The sequence below is a fragment of the Lagenorhynchus albirostris genome, chromosome 6 (genome assembly GCF_949774975.1).
Source record: "Lagenorhynchus albirostris chromosome 6, mLagAlb1.1, whole genome shotgun sequence".
In the NCBI taxonomy this organism is placed as follows: domain Eukaryota; kingdom Metazoa; phylum Chordata; class Mammalia; order Artiodactyla; family Delphinidae; genus Lagenorhynchus; species Lagenorhynchus albirostris.
The window spans coordinates 393302-408186 of NC_083100.1; the positions used below are offsets into that span (position 1 = coordinate 393302).

Here is a 14885-nt window from a genome sequence, read left to right on the forward strand (position 1 = left end):
AATCTGACCAAAAAGCTAACCCTGAATCTGAAAATCACACCTTCACCAGCAGTGTCCACAGAGCGTCTGGGATGCTGGGCTCGTTCTAGAGCCGCGCTGCCCATGCGTGGAACAGGGAGGGGGTCAGGGGTCGGGGTCAGCAGTCAATGCAGCTGCAGGTCCAGCCTCCAGGGCTGCAGGGCCTGAGGGGCAGACCGACGACAGCCCAGGCCGCTCGGCTTCCCTGCAAGTCACCGGCACAAATGGGAAAGAGGAAGAGGAGACAGACGGGCTATCTCGACCTTGAGCAGCACGCGGACCGGGTCTGGATCCCAATTTGAGCAAACCAGACGTCGGCCAGCACTTCGTCCACCTTGTGGGGTGACATCTGTGTGGGGTCAGTGAGGAGGCGCCTTACGTTTCAGAGACACATGAGCGCTGAGGAAGGTCGTCAGCGCGTCAGGCCCGCTTTATAGGAGGGGGGCAACACCCGGGGGGACGTGGCGGGGGGGACACAGGACAGCCCTGCCCAACAGGCTTGGGCTTCACTCCTGATACGCCTCTTTCCGCTTCTGCATATCCTGAAAACTGTCTAAACAAAAGCCAGAAAATTATCCCCAGAAAAAGAAGTTTCTTTGAAAAAACAAGACAAAACCTTTAACAGGAAGGTCCAGTAAAAGACATCTGAGAACACGACTTATTCAGATTCTTCGACATGTGACGACGACCACACAACCCCCCCCCCCACACCCCCCGCCCCGCATCCTGCAGCCCCGGCTGCTCTGCTGGCTCAGACTTTCTGCCCAGACACCAGGACGGGCTGCTTTAAAGACAAAAGGACACTCTTGTTAGTTCGGAGCGTCGGGGGGCACAGTCAGGAGACAACAACCGACCAAGGACAGAGGCAGCCGTCGTGTCAACTAAGATTCAGGAAAAGCGTTGGATGGACAGCGTCTGTATCAGCTCCTTGCCACACATACCCACGGTGTGTCTTTTCAGTGACACAAAGTGTCCCAGACGTGCCATCCTCACCAGTGACGTCAGTCACGGTCACACAGTCTCTCCACAGACGCCGGCCAGTCAGCACCAATGCAGACGGACCCATGGCCTGGGAGGTGCGGGGGCGACGGGTGAGAACGTCCCGGGACCAGAGCCACAAGGGACCCAGAGCGGCGGTAAGGCAGCTGCGAGGATGGAAAGTACCGACCCATTAGGCTGAAGCCCCTGCTGGTACCCGACTGACACCATCGACACCATCGACGGACGGCGACCGAGCCTGCAGGGAAGCCCCGGCATCTCCACGCGGCCGCCGGGAACGGGGTCCACACACACGGCGAGGATGGGACTTTCAGGAAGAAAACTAACCTTTAAACACGGTGCTGCTCCACCAGGTGAGACCGGGAAGGAAGAAGCACAAGACCCAGTCCATGGACTCGGTGACAAATCCAGCCCTTGAGGGGCCCGGCCACGCAGCCTGTGCTGAGCGCTGGCCCCACGTCCGCGGGGTGTGGAGCGCAGTGCCCCCAGGGCCACAGCCACCTTGGCCTGTCCACACACATGACCTTGCCCAAGGCCTCTGGACGGATGCGTGCGGATGGGGTCTATCAGAATCAGCCCGCAGCTGTGTCGGGTGCACACCTGACCGGAGGAGACACCACTGCTACAAAAGGCCAAGCCCCCTGCAGCTTGGGGAGGCCCCGGGTGCCCAGTCCCCACGGGGAACAAGCCCCCGTCGGCCCCAAGGAAACGGCTGGCCAGCTCGAGCCAACGCCATGCCCCTTGGGCCGGTTGGTGTGTCTGGTTCTGCCTTCCCTGCAACCGAGTACGTGGCGTCCCCCAAGGAAGGTGGAAAGGACACAGTCCCGCTTACACCGCAGGTTAAACCAACGCCTCTCCAAGCACGGTCCCTGGATCCTAAGTCACGGACGCAGCCAAGCCTCGGGCGCTGAGCCGCCCTGGGCAGTCCCAGACCACAGCACACGGAGGCCGCAGCCCCCGCTGCCCTCCCCAGGAACTGGGTCCTGTGGGGCCTATTCAAGATTTCGTGCAGTCAAATCAGACAAAACCTCCATCATAATTAATCATGGGCCGCACACCTCACCTTAAGAAGCAGCAACAGGCATAAGGCACACATTCCATTAGAGGTCAACACGAATCAGAACCGTGTCACACTCAAAACACATAGCACCACTTTTGCTGTATCGAAGCCAACGCCAGAAGAATAAAGCTGCACAGGCGAGACGACCAGCCCCGAAGGGTGAGCTGCAGACACTCCCCCACTCCCAACCCGCGGCACAGCTTTTAACACCGCTCCAAGCGCAAGTTTTCACTTTTGGCATTCCAAATGGAACAATCAATCAGAGAATTAGGGTGAAAAAGGAATATCTAGCCGTGACCACAAATCACCTTCTGTATCGAAAGCCGACAGTCGGAGCCCTCACCCCCCGAGCAGGTGAGGGTCCCCGGGAGGGAAGCCGGGAACGGTCAGGACAGGTTTTCATCGACCTGCTCTCCAGGAGTCAAATTCTTTATGTTACTCTGCAGATCGAAAAGGACTCTCTCTCCCCTTGTCAGAGCAAAGGGGTTACCGAAGAAGAGGCTCACGTCTAGGGGGGCCTCGGCCTCGGAGCCCCACGAGTCTGTGTCGGAGCCACTCGGGTCCTCAGCCGTCGTGGGCGGGCAGCTGAGCTGCTCTAACTGGTCGACGATGTCCGAGAAATGGAAGGCTGAGCTGGCCTCGGAGCGGACCGAGCAGGCGGGGAAGTTGGCCATGGAGCTGGCCTCGGACTGGGCGGCAGAGCCGGGCGTGTGCGCGGACAGGCTGCCGGGCAGCGGCGCGTTGCTGAGGGAGCTGGTCTCGGACCGGTGGAGCCGGAGCGAGCTGGCGGCGGATGGGCTGAGCAGGCGCTGCATCAGGCTGGCCTGCGCCTTCACCTCCAGCAGCTCCGAGGTGTCGGCGGGGTGCGCGTCGCCGAGGCTGCCCTCCTCCTCGGACTCAAAGCCGCGCGCCCCACTCCCACGGGCCGGCTCCGGGGAGGACCCCTCCGGGCTGGACGGGGCAGACCCCAGGCGGCCACACAGCAGGGCCTGCGGGCGCAGACTGCCGAAGGGGAAAGGAAAGGCCTCAGAGCCTCCGGCAAAGAAGGAGATGTCTGCCAGGCCGCCATCTCTGAACTCCTCGAACGCCGGCAGCTGGGCGCTTGTCAATGTGAAAACAGGGCCCCCCCGGAGGCTCTGCCGGCCACACATGGGCGCCCCCCTGGAAGGGGAGGGGCCCACGGTCAAGGCACCCTCACCACGGCCACTGTGACCCGCACGCCGCCGGCCGGCCCCCCCTGCCTCTAGGCCTAGGGCGGCGCGACTCAGCCCCTCAGTACTGCTGGGCCCACAGCTCCACACGCCCCGACCCGACCCGACACCTTGGCAAGGCTGGAAAGCGGGCGGCCCGGGGGGCGGGGCCGCGGCCACGCCGCTCCCCTCTGCAGCTGGCCACCTGGCGCTGGGAGCCGGGGGGCCCGTCGGGGAGCCGCTGCCGTCCTTGGAACCGAGCAGGCCCACGGGGGCTGGAGGGGAGGCGGGGCCCGAACAGAAGGAGGCTCTTGCTGAAGACGGGGACGCGGGAGTCCTCGTGCCCTCGGTGAACCAGACGCTCTGGGGATCAAATCAGGAGAAGAGAAAAAGGAACACGTGAAATGAGCAATTACTGCTGGGAAGTCGCAGAGCTAACTGGGCCCAGGTGAGTACAGCCGCACCCACACATTTCTGTCACAGCTTCTACAAAGGAGGGCAGCAGGTCAGACCTTTCCTTTTAGAACTGAAGATCTGTAAATGCAGACATGATTTCAAACGGACCCAGGATCTATTTAGGTCCCTTGTAAGTCCACTTTTTTCTCTGCATTAGGCGTGACCTGTCTACAAGAAAGGCCATTTCCACCACTAAAGGCCCTGAGTCTCCCTGGCACCCGGGTCACCCTGAAGTTGCCTGGGGCTGTCTTTGGGCATCATTGTTCCCCTGGGGCTGGGCAGCTGGAGGAGGGGTGAGCTGCCCCACTCGGCTACCCAGGCGCCCTCCCCCGCCCTGCCAGGGGTCACCGGGGGACAAAAGGCATTGGTGCATCCACACACCGCCCAGGCAGCAAGGGCCAGGTCCGCACGCGGAGCTCCTCGCCCACGCCGTGCACAGGAGCCCCGGGCATCTTGGAGGCGCAGGAGCGGCCCCGCGTATGAGCAGGAAGAGGCTCATGAGGGGGGCGCAGGGTGCTGGGAGGGGCTGCTCGCCACGCCGGGCGCCTGCGCTGCGTCCTGGCTCACGGTCCCACACGCAGGGACACGGAGCAGCCCTTCCCACTCACGTGTCACCGAGACACAGCCGTGTCACACCGGCACTCACAACATCACAAGGGGGCGGTCAGACCAAAGCAGAAGCAGCAGCAGCAGCAGCACAGCGACCACCCCTTTAGACAAAGCGGCAGCTCGCGACCCGTAAGATTAATCCCTTTTCGTGTGTCTACCACGTGGCTTTTTCCTAATCATCGACCATATTCCATATTCTCTGTGATTTTTAAAAGACAGCATCAGAGAACTGAAAGCTTAAGTGTAACTTTTAGACTACTCACAAATTTGAACTTTGTTAAAGAAACAAAAATAAGTTCTTTTAATTTCAGTTGATTTAACAAGGAATTCCAAAATAGAAAACATATCTAGAAGAATTAAAGAATGTTGATATTTAAAAGACCCGATTAAAAAAAAATTTAGGACACATGAGCTTTAATATATGAGGTACAAGTGTAGCTTCTGGAAATACTATAACAGTATAAATGACAAAACTGTCAACGAAAATCAGCAATATTTGCTGATTTGTGCAGCAATAAAAATGTATAAATATGAAACTATACAGCCACACATAGAAAGTTACGAAATAACAGTACATGAAAAGAGCAAGATTCTCTGTAAAAATATACTTGCATGTGGCAGTCAACACGCAAATGTGAACACAGGGAGCGACAGCAGAGAAGCAGACCTGAAACACAGAGTCACCGACGTCCCGGCCTCGCAACACAGAACTGTCATGTCTGGGACACTGTGGCCAAACGTCTCCTGTGAGTGTTTGTGTGCACCTGTGTGTACCTGTTTTCATATAGCTGTGATCATGTCAAACACACAGGCATACACATTTGTTTCCTGCTTTTCACCCTTAAGATAATAGCAAAAGATGCACTCAGCGAACACGGCTTCACTAAGCAAATCATCTCCCTGAGCTGGCATTTAACCGCACTTTGCACTTTTACAGAAGGAGTATTTCTCAGTTGTTTTCCTGACAACAAAAAGCACTGTGTCCACAGCACAAAGAGAAGAAAAGAATACATAGAGAGAAGCACAAAGAGAAGATAAAAACTGCCTGGATCCAATCGCTCAGAGATCATGTTTGATGCTGTGCATACACTTCTCTTTTTAAATCAGAATGAGGACGTGACCCAGGCTGCTTTGCACCCTGCTACTTTCACATACTGATATTCTCTGGGCGCGTCCTGCTCGCGCACTATTCTCCCGAAACGAGATTTTTAAAGGCTCTTGAGTAGCGCCTCACGTGGACACGCCCAGAACTGCCAGTGACTCACCCGGCACAGACGGTGGTCGCTAGGATTTCTCGAATGATAAACAACACTGTCACACATCTCACTGCACAGAGCTTTCTCTTCACTCAGGACTCCTTTCTGCAAACAGGGTCCCAGGATTGGAATTTCCTCACAAATGACAAAGCTAATCTTAGGACTCTTGTTACAACATTGCCAGATTATTTCCCCGAAGAGGACAGGTGATCATATCGTGTACGTTTTACGCAGAAGGACTGACCTGCCTCGGCAAGTTGGCATTTAGGGCGCGGAGAGACATCTGGGTCTTGCTGTGTTTTCTGCAAACAGAGAACAGGCTGTGAGCCCCCAGCCCTCCTCGCCTGACCCATTTCTAAAGCAGCACATGCCGTGCCGCGCAAGGACTTGCATAAACATGTGGCCAAGCCTCTGTTAACGTGAGGCACGTAACCAGGAATGGCGGGATGACAGAAAACAAGCACTCAAACAAAACCTACACGTCCAGAAGAGGTGAAATTGCGCCCTTCACACTGAAGGAAAAGCTCCACATGCAAAGCAACAACATGAATTTTCAGATTCAAAGTTTACCACGCTACGTAAAAACATTACATCTAAGCTAAGCGATACAGACTAGAACCAAAAAGCATTATCTGTATCTGTACACAGTAACTGTAAATAACTGTAAAATACAAATCTATTACCATTAAAATAAATAAAAGAAACAGAACTCAAGTGCCAAAATACACATTTACATATGTGAAGTGATTTTTACTCAAATACAGGTTAAAGTATTTAAAACGTTAATTTTCAAAGCCCACACTTTTCATCATGAAGATGAGAAAATTTACCTTTCATACGGAATCCTCTTCATCCCACCGTCTTTGACATAATCCACTAGTTGCTTCTGAGTTCTTCCACTGTGAAAAAAAATCAGGTTTTAAAGAAAAGAATAAACAGTAATTCACAGCATTAATTTTTCACAAAAGCAAAGGAAAAGTAAGACTTGCCCATCCTCTCTCACAAGTTTACATATACATTTAAAAATTATACTTTGCAACAAGCATAACCAGTTTTCTAAACAGTTTTTACGAAGCCTATTTTTCCCACTATTTTATTTGATATGCTTTCTCCAGTTTTACAATAGCTGCAGTCTGCGTGTAGTTCTCTGGAACATTCACACCACCTTCTTCTTGACTGAGGCTGTTCGGGTTCTCAGTCCCACAGACAAGGCCAAGACCCGCCTGGCACTGCTGCCCCACCTGTATCTGAAGGAGGAACCTCTGCTGAAGAGGATGGCTCTAGCTCTGGGCTTCGGCTGATCAGCAAGTCTGAAAAAGGTGTGATACTCTACACACGTCTTCCAGAAGTTCTTACACGCGTCCCTACTCCCCAGCACGAATTCCAGGGTGTCCTGGTAAGGCCCCTGGGAACAAAAGACAAAGGTTCGAGTCACTATATGAAGAATAAAATTTAGGAAGGCAAAAGGCTGCTCCAAAGTTAAAGATTAGCACGTTTTCTTCCTCAAGGTTGTATACAAAGACTTCTGGTTCCATTTACATTTAAGAGAAGAAAAACACAAGGTATATATTCATTGTAGAAACATCAGGAAAATGTGGCCATCTACAATTACACAACTGCTAACATTCTGAAGTTTATCTTTGTAACCTTTTCCCACCTAGGAAACTAAGGCATCTTTCTAGGCCGGCTGACGCATTTATCTGTTATCACCCAATCATTCTCCTGGGGGTTCTTCTGGGATGTTTCAGATGCCCAGGACACACAGGGTTTTCAGGCTCACAAACATCACCATGAAGAAACTACTGCATTGTCTCTCATGGCTATTCCTTAGGATAAATTCCCAGAAATGGTATATTGAGCTCAGAAACAATGCACATTTTTGAACCTTATGATATATTATTACCAAATTACTTGCCAGAAAGAACATAATACTTTGACTCCTATGTTTAATCTTAAAAATGTAAGTGCTTAGGGATACAAAACGTAACCTTGCCAGGTGCAGAGACAGACACAGTCCGGAACTTTGAAACATCACGCTGTTCCAAAGAAGAGCTGCTTGGGGATATAAAGCCGCAATTCTCTTCTCTCCCTGTCCTTTCAGAATAACTGCCAGAAACTTCTTTTTTTTTTTTTTTTACAGAGAAAAAAAACGCAGCCTTTTACTTGTATTTTGTACATGTTTTTGGCATTCCTTATACTTCTCTCTCATCCGCAGAAGAAATATTTGAGTAAAAAACAATTAAGCTATCTGTTCATACTTGCTACCAAACACACTTACACGCCGCACATGACCCTGGGGTTTGACAAAAGCTAATCAAGTTGAGCCTTTGAAAAGCTTAGGTGAAGCCTCTCCTCCAGACTGGCCCGGAGCTCTGATCTCCCAGAGTGTGTCTAAGCTGACAGCCTCCTAAGCTTCAACGCCACAGCGGCTCAGCTAATCTACTTTTTATTTCCTAACTTCCTTTGTACAATAGACATGTAACAATGTGAACATCTCTGAATAGTCTGACGTAATGGATTTTTCCAACTATCAGACTGTACAGACATTTACTTTTCCCCCTTTTTACTAATTTCAGTAAATTTATATTTAATTATTACCTTACTGACTCACAATCTCAAAAGAAAGGAACATTTATTTTCTGAAAATCAAGTCTACTTCAATTAGAGCTATTAAAGGGTCAATTTCTGAATCAAAGACACATGAGAATATTGGAAACGCCCCTCTCTTCATTCTGGACAGAAGCTCCAACACTGATTTGCTGTGCAGCTTCTTCTGATCACAGCTAAACACTCCGTATTTCAGCTTTATTACCCAAAGGAGGACTGGCTGTAATAGACCAACAGTTCTCAGCAGCCCTGGGAGTCTGTCCCACATGCACTCTCTCAGGCCAACCCCACAGCTGAGTCTTGGGCGGGGCCACCCCCGGGGATGCTGATATGCCCTCTAGGTGAGAAGTGCTGGGCAGGTCACCCCGAAGCCTGTCCCCAGTCCCGAATCCTGTCCTTAAATTCTTATGTGAGTTATGCTGAAACGATATATAAAGTAATTAAAGGGACTTCCCTAGTGGTGCAGTGGTTAAGAAGCCTCCTGCCAGTGCAGGGGACACGGGTTCGAGCCCTGGTCTGGGAAGATCCCACATGCCGCAGAGCAACGAAGCCCGTGCGCCACAACTACTGAGCCTGTGTGCCACAACTACTGCAGCCCACGTGCCCTAGAGCCCGTGCTCTGCAACAAGAGAAGCCACCGCAATGAGAAGCCCGTGCACCGCAACTTAGAGTAGCCCCTGCTCGCCGCAACTAGAGAAGGCCCACGTGCAGCAACAAAGACCCAACTCAGCCAAAATTAAACAAATAAATTTTAAAAAGAAGTAATTAAAAACTCAGTATTCTAGCAGAGTAAATTCTCTTACAACTTAAAAAGTTCTCAAAATAATACTTACATGGACCTCTGGGTGAAGTTTGATAAGAAACCTCTTCCTCTTAAAGCTGAGCTTCCGGAGCCTGGACCAGTTGAAAGTGTTGATCTTGGTGCTGCTCTGGAATTCAGGACACAGACGTTCGTTGAGGAACATCTGTAACCTGACGCGTGCACACGACTTCTCATGAAACAGAGAAGGTTAAGTCACATCCTTGCCAGAAAGCACAGCAAGCCCCTGCCACTTTATGTTCGGAAAGACTCTGAATTAAAATGTCAATACTAACCACACTAATCTCTCTGTTTTAGGAAGAAAACTTTATTTCTTTCATAAAGCTTTATTACAACCTCCTTTTTTCAATGTTAACAGTGAACATTTTTGAAGCCCCCCTACTGCGAGGACGGCGGCTGGGAGGGGCCTGGTGGTGGCAGGGCGGGGCTGGGTTTCCCACTGAAGGGAAGGACGGAGGGATCCCAGGGGTGCCGGATGGGACCCGGATCCAAGGCTGAACCCCCGACTCTCCAGAGTGGGCACACCGGGCAAGGACCTCAGCTTCTAAACAATTTTGTCCACTAAGGAGACCAGGGCCCTTTGCTCTTCCAGGGTGGGGCAGGCAAAGAACAAAGGAACCTGGACCATCTTATTGTGTAAGCAAGTAAACAAGTGCTCAAAAAATGACGGGGAAATGTCGAAAGGACACAGGAGGGATTTCCTTCCCTGGTGGTCCAGTGGTTAGGACTGCACCTTCCAATGCAGGGGGCGCGGGTTCGATCTCTGGTTGGGGAGCTAAGATCCCACATGCCTCGCAGCCAAAAGACCAAAGCATAAAACAGAAGCAATATTGTAACAAATTCAAGAAAGACTTTAAAAATGGTCCACATCAAAAAAATCTCAAAAAAAAGAAAAGGGCACAGGAGCCACCTGAAGGGACTCCCTGATGTGGGTCAATTTAAAGATCAAAACAAATAATGACAACAGATCAAGTATCAGATTATAACCCGAATTATAACTTGAGTGATAGTACGATTATAATACAAACCCATGATCCACAGGGACGTAAAGACAATAAACAAACGAGGAGAAAACCCTTCTAGGATCATGAAGAATGGAATTTAAAAAGCTGCCTTTTGGCAACCATCCGGGAAATTTAGTCTTAAGTATCTCTCCACAAAATGCTTACTAATTACAAAGGATAAAAAGTCACTTCGCAGCGAAGAAGCCTGTCAAGCGCCCTCCAACCATGTGATGGATACTGGCACTACCGGCAATGGGACAGACAGGCACCGTGGGCCACCTCGCGGGCTGCACCAGGCACGCTCGCTTCTGTCATTCACCCGCCCAAGAAGCTTAACTAGGGTCTGATCGTCAGCAGGTGCTGGGAGGCCCATGCCACAAAATGACTGGCCTTGAACCTTCCAAAGCATCAGTCAGGAGAATCAAGGAGAGAAGGAAGAGAGTTCCAGACTGAAGAGGCCAGAGCGGGATCCTGACTGGGCAGAGCGCTTGGCCTCAGAAGGGATCTTCTGAAACCAAGGAGACTGGGGCAACTGGTGGAAGCTGGATGCGGTCTCTGGGGAAGGAGCATGTTCTACTGTTCTCATATCCTTTCCATAACCTTGAAACATTTCCAGAATTAAAATGTTAAATGGACTGAAACACTTTTCTGGCATTTTCTTTTCTATTCTCGACTATCATGACCATTTACTCTTTTCTACAAATTCAAGATGGGGGGTGGCAAGGTGAAGAATGTTTTCCCTTCAGAGATACTAAAACAAACAAACAAACAAAACAAAACAAAAAACCCACAACAACTTAAGCAATTAAAGAGGAAGGAGGCACTGAAACATGCACGACAGGGACAAACTCTGAGACAGGGGAAAGCTGTCAGGCACAAAGGCCATTTACAGGAACGTCCAGACAAGGAAATCAGCAGAGACAGAAAGCAGCTTAGTGGCTGTCAGGGGCGGGCAGTGACTGCTACGGTGCGTGGGGTGAGGCTGCGATTTAAACGTTCTGGGGTTAGTGGTGATGGTGACACAATTCTGTGAATATACTAAAAACAACTGAATTATACTTTTAAATGGTGAACTTTACGTTACGTGTGAATTATATCCAGTTTTTAAAATTCCTGAGTTAAGAAGTGTCCTTGAGGCCAAGATACAAATGACAGGGTCTAGATGAGACCCAAGTATCCCAGCTCCCAACACTGTCCAGACACGAAGTCACTTCAACTGCTACTCAAAGTAAAATATTTGAGGGTTTTCAACTGGGTTCTCAAAAAAGCAAACAAAACAACCAAACAATAAAACATCAACAAAAGAAAAGAAAAGAAAACGCCCACCGCCAGCTCTCACCTCTAGATGGTAGGTGCCTAGGGCAAAGGCTTAAGAAAGCAGGTGGCCACAGGAGGGCCAGGGAAGGGCCTGTCCTCCCCAGGAAGACACAGAAAAGAGCGAGAGACACACTGTTCCCAGCTGCAAGCTTGCCTTCCCATTTTCCCTTTGGGTCAAAATAAAAAATCACCACATCCCAGGGCTTTAACCGAGTCATAAATCGAAACACAGAATCCACGGATGACTGCCCTCACTCTGCCCTGGGCAACCCTGACACTCACCGAGCAGCGCGCCACTCAGAACCACTGCTTTCATTTTGGATTTTATCAAAAAAATCCACGGCTCAGCTGTAAATGCCAAGTAAGACCTGAAACAGAACCCGGAGACTCAGGGCTCTCTGGGCCACCCTCAGGCCTGCTCCCCCGGACAGAACCGCCTTCCGGACCTGCATCCGCATGTCCACACAGCTTGTCCAAGGCTGCTACTGTACCCTGCTCTGAGATCTCGTCTCCTGGACCTCCACACCCACCACGACCTCACGTCCACCCCTCCCCACACTCCCTCCGTTTTTGGTAAATTTAAAATTCGGTATTTATATTACTGATCACGTAAGTACTGCTTGCAAGTTGAGCCAACCTGAATTATAACTATACTTTGCTCCTTTGCTTTTTAAAATTAATTAATTAATTAATTTTGGCTGCTTTGGGTCTTCGTTGCTGCACGCGGGCTTTCTCCAGATGCGGCAAGCAGGGGCTACCCTTCATTGTGGTGCGTGGGCTTCTCGTTGCGGTGGCTTCTCTTGTTGTGGAGCACGGGCTCTAGGTGCACGGGCTTCAGCAGTTGTGGCACATGGGCTCAGCAGTTGTGGCTCGCGGGCTCTAGAGCGCAGGCTCAGTAGTTGCGGTGCACGGGCTTAGCTGCTCCACGGCATGTGGGATCTTCCCGGACCAGGGCTCGAACCCATGTCCCCTGCATTGGCAGGCGGATTCTTAACCGCTGCGCCACCAGGGAAGCCCACTCCTTCGCTTTTAATTTTCCTCGAGTCACTAACTGCCTCTTTTCGTTTGCCTAATCTCTAGGTACCCATCGCTAATTCTAATTCAGCCCAAAACTTCCCCGCAGACCTTCAGAACTCTTCGATACGGTCTAACCCATGAAGCCATCGCTCATTCTTCCCCCTGCCCCCTCAAAGGCCGCACCTCCCGGCTTGCGGGATCTCAGTTCCCCAACCAGGGACTGGACCTGGACCCTGGCAGCAAAAGCACCGAGTCCTAACCACTGGACGCCAGGGAGCTCCCCCATCAGCCCTTTCTTGGAGGCCACCTCTGTGCTTATGCTGACGAACGTTCTCCCCATCTGAGCACAGCCTGCACCTCTGCCTTCTCCAATCTGAGTCACCCTGTTTCCTCAGCTCCCATCCGAGTTTCTCCCTCCTCCAGTGTTGGCCTTCAAAAGGCTGTGCAGGAACTGAATTTCTGAAAACCTGCATATCTGAAAATGCTTTCATGTTCTCTGTACAGGAGTCGCGTTGCACAGGGCACAGAATCCCGGGCTGGAAATGCTCTTCTTTCACGTGTAGAACCTCCGGTCTCCAGCTGCCAGTCCTGCCGCTACTAGCCCGGCAGCTCTCCAACTGCCCCCACCTCTGGCAGCTCACGCTGACGAGCCCTGCTGCCGTCACACTGGAACCTGCAGGCACCTTCAACCTGGAACTTTGTGCCTTGAGTTCTGCAAACTTTTTCTCGTGTAATTTCTTTAACAATTCCTCCACTGCTTTTTGGTTCCTGCCTCTAGAATTCTGGGGTGCTGGACCTCCTGGATGGCGCTGGAATTTTCTTTACTTTTCTCTCCCATCTTTCACCCTTTATTTATTTATTTATTAGCGGTACGCGGGCCTCTCACTGTTGTGGCCTCTCCTGTTGTGGAGCACAGGCTCTGGACGTGCAGGCTCAGCGGCCATGGCTCACGGGCCATGTGGGATCTTCCCGGACCGGGGCATGTGGGATCTTCCCGGACCGCTCTGTGGCATGTGGGATCTTCCCGGACCGGGGCACGAACCCGTGTCCCCTGCATCGGCAGGCGGACTCTCAACCACTGCGCCACCAGGGAAGCCCACCCTTTATCTTTTATTCTGTTCTGTGGAGATTTCCTCAACTGCATCTTCCAAACATTCTCGTTCCGCCAATGTGCGTCACTCTTTTTCTCCGTAACTGCCCTGCTCTTGTTTCAGAGATGCAAGCTTTTCCCTTATTTCTGTGAGGCTTTTTAGAAAACGTAATACACACAAATTGAAGGTCTGTGGCAACCCTGCACTGAGCAAGTCTATGGGCGCTGATTTTCCCAATAGCATTTGCTCACTTCGTGTCTCTGTGTCACATTTTGGTAACTCTCACAATATTTCCAACTTTCATTATTATATTTGTTATGATATCTGTGATCAATGATCTTTGATGTTACTCTTGGGAAAAGATTATGACTCTCTGAAGGCTCAGACGATAGTTAACACTGTTAGCAATGAAGTATTTTTAAATTAAAAAAAAGAAGGAAAATGTAATACAGTGACATACTAACAAGGTTCAAATCCTTAAGGTACCAAAATTGAGTCCAGAATGAACAGGCCCCTCTCCCCACTTCCAAAAGCCTGCAGGCTATAGTAACCATCCTAGGGGCAGTCAACACCAGTTTATTTTGTAGGGAATAAATAGAGTGTGTGTGTGTGTGTGTGTGTGTAAGTTCCCCTCTTTTCCCCATACGCGGTAGCAAATTCCACACACAGTTTTGAACATCTTCTCCATTTAACAATACATCTCAAAGAATGTTTCACGTATCAGGACACAGAGAGCACATGCAACCTTTGGACAGTTGTCCAATTATCCCATAATATGGATGCCCCGCCATTTATTTAACCGGCCTCCTAATAATTAATCACCAGTATTTTACTATTACAAACAAGGCCAGAATAAAAAATCACAAGAGAAACGTTTACACTCGTGCTAAAGCTGTGTTCCTGTTCCCCAGGAACGCGATGTGGGTAAAGCGATTTTTCTGTTTTGCCAATCTGATAGATGAAAAGCAGTAACCTCTCTGAGGAAGCGTGCTTTCCATTTCTTCCACCCCCAGCACAGTTTCTGTTTCTTCTGAGTCTCTTCTTCGCACAAATTTGGGACCTGTCCCTCAAATACCATCTTCCCTTGAAGAAAGGCTTTCCTCAAATTTCTGGCGACCCTTGGTCACTGTCTCTATTTAACAGCAAGGCTCTGGGTGTGCCTGAGTTAGTGACCATCCTGGTAAACACTGGCCAGGGAGCATCACGAGGGGACGCTAGTCTAAGGGACATCTGACAAGGGACAGAACATCTGTGTCTTAAAGCGCCTCTCCATGGACCACTTATTAGTTAAAAGAGGAAAACCAGTAACTATGCAGTAGAAGAACCAGAAAACACAGCGATCAAGGTTCGCATCGCCAGGGAGGCCAGGTGGCATCTCAGGTGTGACCCCCGAGGGGGACACATGTCACCTGGGCAGTGGTCCAGCTGGGAACACGTCACC

The 14885-nt window shown here is 50.6% G+C and overlaps 1 protein-coding gene across 15 annotated transcripts in view; it reads right to left on the reverse strand.

The window, feature by feature from the left end:
- FARP2 (FERM, ARH/RhoGEF and pleckstrin domain protein 2) overlaps positions 1-14885 on the reverse strand; it is a 92999-nt gene that overhangs the window by 25033 nt on the left and 53081 nt on the right. For 14 of the 15 annotated variants that reach the window (XR_009540984.1, XR_009540986.1, XR_009540982.1 and 11 more), the window contains 5 exons: positions 9029-9184; positions 6830-6993; positions 6419-6487; positions 5833-5890; positions 3399-3630 (listed from right to left, as the gene is read on the reverse strand). Coding sequence is in view for 10 of the 15 variants with exons in the window: in XM_060151596.1 (XP_060007579.1) it covers positions 3399-3630; positions 5833-5890; positions 6419-6487; positions 6830-6993; positions 9029-9184 (679 nt within the window). In the remaining 5 variants the exon portion in view is untranslated. The remainder of the gene's footprint in view (positions 1-3398; positions 3631-5832; positions 5891-6418; positions 6488-6829; positions 6994-9028; positions 9185-14885) is intronic. The other variant, XM_060151595.1, reaches the window with a different exon arrangement.